Source organism: Euleptes europaea, chromosome 10 (assembly GCF_029931775.1).
Source record: "Euleptes europaea isolate rEulEur1 chromosome 10, rEulEur1.hap1, whole genome shotgun sequence".
NCBI lineage: Eukaryota > Metazoa > Chordata > Lepidosauria > Squamata > Sphaerodactylidae > Euleptes > Euleptes europaea.
Window position 1 is genome coordinate 9,423,686 of NC_079321.1, and position 5,907 is coordinate 9,429,592.

Here is a 5,907-nt window from a genome sequence, read left to right on the forward strand (position 1 = left end):
TCTACAGCTACTACCTGGAGGTTGGCAACCCTATCCCTTCCCCTCCTCTCGGCTATCTACTTGAGGGAGAACGTGGATGTGGGAGTGGTGTGGAGAAAAATCTCAAAGCTTGTTCATGCTCTTGAGGCTTTGGGGTATTTATTTTAAAGTTTTAAGATATTTCAAAATTTAATTAAATATAATTCTTCCTTTATAGATGTTATGTGTGGCCAGACTGTATCCCAGTCAGATCCCGCCAGCACCTGGGATGAAATAGTTGGCTACTGGGCTAGTAAAAAAAATGATTTCAAGTATGGCGTTGGGCGTATTAATCCCAGAGTAAACATTCATAGCTATACACAGGTATGAACATAAATACAATCTAGATCAGGAAAGTGATATGAAACATTGGTAATATCTGTCTATCGTCTATTTAAAGGTAAAGGTCCCCTGTGCAAGCACCGGGTCATTCCTGACCCATGGGGTGACGTCACATCCTTACGTTTACTAGGCAGACTTTGTTTACGGGGTAGTTTGCCAGTGCCTTCCCCAGTCATCTTCCCTTTACCCCCAGCAAGCTGGGTACTCATTTTACTGACCTCGGAAGGACGGAAGGCTGAGTCAACCTTGAGCAGGCTACCTGAAACCAACTTCCGTTGAGATCGAACCCAGGCCATGAGCAGAGCATGGACTGCAGTACTGCAAGCTTACCACTCTGCACCACGGGGCTCCTTATCTATTTACCTCTCCATTTTTATCCATTTTTAAACTGGGAAATGTTGTCTAAGGGGCTTGAAGCAAGGTGCCAGAAATATGCAGATGACACCTAGCTCCATTTCTCCTTAATAGTCGAGTCAGGTCGGACTGTGGAAGTCCTGGTGCCAAAAGAAGGTAATGGGGTTAGGGTTGCCAGGTCCCTCTTTGCCACTGGTGGGAGGGTTTGGGGGAGGAGCCTGAGGAAGGCGGGGTTTGGGGAAGAGAGGGATTTCAATGCAATAGAGTCCAATTGCCAGAGCAGCCATTTTCTCCAGGGGAACTGATCTCTATCGGTTGGAGATCAGTTGTAATAGCAGGAGATCTCCAGCTAGTACATGGAGGCTGGCAATCCTAAATGGGATGGATGAGGGCCAATAAACAGAAGCTCAATCCGGTTGATCCTGAGGTGCTGTTGGTCAATTTTTTAAAAAGCTACTCAAGGAATCTGAGGCCAGTCTATCATGGAGTGGGTTGCACTCTCCATGAAGAAGAAGAGTTGGTTTTTATATGCTGACTTTCTCTACCACTTAAGGGAGAATCAAACCGGCTTACAATCTCCTTCCCCTCCCCTCCCCACAACAGACATCCTGTGAGGTAGGTGGGGCTGAGAGGGCTGTGACTAGCCCAAGGTGACCCAGCTGGCTTCGTGTGTAGGAGTGGGGAAACAAATACAGTTCACCAGACTAGCCTCTGCCGCTCATGGGGAGGAGTGGGGAATCGAATCCGGTTCTCCAGATCAGAGTCCACCACTCCAAACCACTGCTCTTAACCACTACAACCTGCTAGCTCCTGAAGGAGCAGGTTTGTAGCTTGGAGGCGCTGCTGGATCCTGCCGTACCGTAGAAAGTGCAGGTCTCCTCCATGGCATGTAGTATCTTTTATGTGCTCTGGTTGATTTGCCAGCTACGGCTGTTCCTCAAAAAGTGTGATCTGGCCAGTGTGATCCATGCCCTGATCATAGCCAAGTTAGACTACTGTAGTGCGTTCTATGTGGGACTACCTTTGAAAACTGCCTAGCTAGCTAGCTAGCTAGCTAGAGAGAGAGAGACAGACAGACAGGCAGGCAGGCAGGCAGGCATATGTAAGTGCCATAAAGTCACAACTTCTGGGACTTTCAAGGCAAGTGAGAAGCAAAGGGGGTTTGCCATTTCCTTCTTCTGCAGAGTCTTCCTTGCTGGTCTCCCTTCCAAGTACTAATCCTGCTTGGCTTCCAATCTGATGAGATTGGCCTTACCATTAGGGTTTCCAACCTCCAGGTACTAGCTGGTGATCTCCTGCTATTACAACTGATCTCCAGCCGATAGAGATCAGTTCCCCTGGAGAAAATGGCCAGTTTGGCCATTGGACTCTATGGCATTGAAGTCCCTCTCCTCCCCAAACCCTGCCCTCCTCAGGCTCTGCCCCAAACACCTCCTGCCAGTGGCAAAGAGGGACCTGGCAACCCTATATACCATGCTGCTTTCCCTGCCTTCATACAAGTACAACCTAATATTACATTCACAGTGGGTAGCCGTGTTAGTCTGTCTGCAGTAATAGAAAAGGGCAAGAGTCAAGTAGCACCTTAAAGACTAACAAAAATATTTTCTGGTAGGGTATGAGCTTCAGATAGGGAGGTATCTGAAGAAGTGAGCTGTGGCTCACGAAAGCTCATACCCTACCAGAAAATATTTTTGTTAGTCTTTAAGGTGCTACTGGACTCTTGCCCTTTTCTAATATTACATTGTTACAGTAAAATCGAGTCACTAATGATGACAGTAAGTTGATCACACTCTCTTTGTGATTTAATGTTTCACACATATGCCTAAAACTGTAAAATTTGTGAATGTGACAACCACATGAATAATAAAGGTGCACTTGCCAGGAAGTCAGAATTACCACTGTGTAATGTATAAAAAGGATATGAATATCACACAAAATCTGCACTATATGGGCTATGAAGAATCGTACCCCCATGATGCTGATTGAACCAGAAACACTTTATTTTATCATTAAAACACAAAACAAAATGTTGCCTTCCTTCCTGTGATTCTATAATTATAAGTATTTCTGTTAAGATCAAGACTTTGAACCTGTGCTCTCAATTTAATGCACGGTTTTCTTTCATTCTTACATTTGCAGGCTATTTGGTATAATTCATACATGGTGGGGTGTGGAGTTTCTTATTGTCCAAAGAATAAATTTCCTTTCCTGTATATCTGCCAGTACTGCCCTGCGTAAGTATAATTTCTGAACAACATATTCATAATTCATGGGGAAGATAATTTCTTTTTCCGAAGTTGGCAACCGGTGAAAACAGCAGAAAGTACAGTCCCACACAGAGGCAATCAAGCCCACCCCCAGAAGAACAGGTAAACCCACCCACCCCTCTCTCTCACACACACACACAGAATCTCCCCCCCCCCACATACACACACACAGGAAAAAAGTTATAGAGAAAAGCCTCAAAATGGGTCATACTGTGGATGCCTTCTCTTCCATCAGGAGCAGGGACTGGGAGTCAGGGCTCAGGAGTAATCCAATACAATTCTAGCAGACTCACACACACAGACTTTGGCCATTTATGCATGGGAGGTTTTGCCTTGGATTTGCTGTTCTCTAGATGCACATTAAGGAATGCCTACTCCCAGTCATTCCAGTGGGTGGATGGGGGGGGACCACATAACTCGGGACCCCCTGACCCAATCTTAACAAAACTTGGGAGTTCTTGCAAGAAGGGTCCCCTCAAGCTACACTGAAAGTTTGGGACCTCTACCTCCAAAAATGCTCCCCTGGAGACGCGGAAAGCCGTGAATGTGTTTTTAATGGCTTTATTCCAATGGGCAGATTGGGGGGACCTCTTCTGGGCCCATAACTCGGGGCCCCCTGACCCAATCTTCACAAAACTTGGGGTTCTTGAAAGAAGATCCCCTCAAGCTACACTGAAAGTTTTGGACCTCTACCTCCAAAAATGCCCCTCCCCAGAGCCACAGAAAACCACGAATGTGTTTTTAATGGCTTTATTCCAATGGGCAGATTGGGGGGAACCCCTTCCGGGCCCCATAACTCCGGACCCCCTGACCCAATCTTAACAAAACTTGGTGGTTCTTGCAAGAAGGGTCCCCTCAAGCTACACTGAAAGTTTGGGACCTCTACCTCCAAACATGCCCCCTCGGAGCTGCGGAAAGGCGCGAATGTGCACATGCACCCCCCCACGGGGATCTCTCTCACACACAAACAGACACTCTCTCTTTCTCTCCCTGGGCCACACACTGGCCGGGCTCACGCACTCATCCACAACTGATTGGCCAGAAGAAGACCCAGCTTTGCCACCGATTGGCCTCAGGAGGATGCTGCTTCGGGGGCGCTGAACTTGTACAAATTTATTCAGCATCTGCCCGAACTCGCTGAGTTCGGTTCGTCGTTTTCCCCGCCTTTTTTGACTTTGGTTCTATCCGAAGTAGAAACTGCCGAATCAGGGAAAATTCGGCTGTTTTTCATGTCGGATGGAACCGAATCGACAGCCCTAATTCAAAGCTGATAAAAGGAAGTATTTCTTTACACAACGCATGGATAAATTGTGGAGCTGTCTGCCCCAGGATGTGGTGATGGCTGCCAACTTGGAAGGCTTTAAGAGGGGAGTGGACATGTCCTTGGAGGAGAGGGCTATTCATGGCTACTAGTAAAAATGGAAACTAGTCGTGATGCATACCTATTCTCTCCAGGATCAGAGGAGCATGCCTGTTGAATTAGGTGCTGTGGGACACAGGCAGGACAATTATGCTGCAGTCGTCTTGCTTGGGGGTTTCCTAGAGGCACCTAGTGGGCCACTGTGTGAACAGACTGCTGGATTTGATGGGCCTTGGCTTGTCTTATGTTCATTTGCATAAAAATCCTTCCCTACAAATGATTGGTTATATTTTTTTAAAAAGATTTTCAAGCAATTTGAGCGTATGCAATGCTGTCATTTATGAACTGTACTTGGATAATAAAATGTCCTGCATTGTTCTGTGATTTCAGAGGGAACATACGAGGCCAAATGGAGAGACCCTACAAAAAAGGCCCACCGTGTGGAGACTGCCCTAAAAACTGTGACAAAAAACTCTGCAGTAAGTTACTACTTATATAATCAACTCCTTCATGTAATGATACTCCTTTTTCTTTGCTACCTGGTAAGTCGGTTTAGGCCTTTTATGCATGGGTTGGATCTCCCTGGTTGGACCTGGGTTCATTGCACATTAATGTAACCCGGTTTGGGGGAAACTGTATGCATTGGCTTGAATGATCAGGGACGAAACTGTGTTCTAATCAAGCCATGAATACAGAAAAGCAGTCTCCCAAGCTCAAATCAAGTCCCACCCCTTTAAATGCTGCTCTGTAACTGGCTTACTTCGCAGTGCTTACCGTGAGAGAAGATTTCCTTCCCCCCCCCAAACCCAACTGCCGCATAAAAAAGCATTTTGAAAACAAAAAATGTAGCAATCTGAAAGAAGGGGGGAATCCAGCCTCGTTTTTAAAAAGCCTTTCTTTTGCTCAGAAAGAGCTCTGAGGTAGCAGGAAGCACTTGAACCCTTTTACACACTGCTTCGTTATTGGCTGTGAGAGAAGCCAATCTTCTGTGTTTCCCCCTAACGGAGTATGCATGCTCTGTGACTCCAGAATGAGCCAGGTTAGTTTTGTGTCGAAACAGTGTTGAAATTCCAAGGAGTGAGTTAGCGTGCATACTGAAAAATTTGATCCTGGCTGATACAGGGAATAAAGGAGGTTAAAGTGACCATGCATAAATGACCTTTGTTTCGCTTTGGTTTCTTTCAGCCAACCCCTGCAAGTATGTGGATCGTATCGAAACTTGCAAGAAACTAAAATCAGTGATGGGCTGTAAAGCAGCCAATAAGGATGGACTTTGCAAAGCCACCTGCAAATGCCGGAACAAAATTAAATAAAATGAACTTGACGTCACAAGATCAACCTGGATCTCTTTTTCTAACGGAAGAGGATGGAGATTCAGTATTAAAGGAAATTTCTGTTTTTACTAGGGCTGTTGAAAAAAAAATTCAGTATAGTTCGGATTCGGCAGAATTCGGCCCGTCTTGATTTGGGATATGCTGAAGTCCGAACTCCTCTGATTCAGATCCGTGAAATTTGGCGCCTAGTTTGAGTTCGGGGGGAAATTCGGCCGAATAAAGTCATTAAAAA

At 45.9% G+C, this 5,907-nt stretch overlaps 1 protein-coding gene across 1 annotated transcript; it reads left to right on the forward strand.

Annotated features, from left to right (window-relative positions):
* The first annotated feature begins 201 nt into the window (after positions 1-201).
* On the forward strand, positions 202-5,654 carry LOC130483907 (cysteine-rich venom protein catrin-like). The gene is made up of 4 exons (XM_056856815.1): positions 202-342; positions 2,854-2,948; positions 4,732-4,820; positions 5,527-5,654. Exons 1-4 carry the CDS (start codon positions 202-204, stop codon positions 5,652-5,654), a joined length of 453 nt encoding a protein of 150 aa, XP_056712793.1.
* Positions 5,655-5,907: the final 253 nt, after the last annotated feature.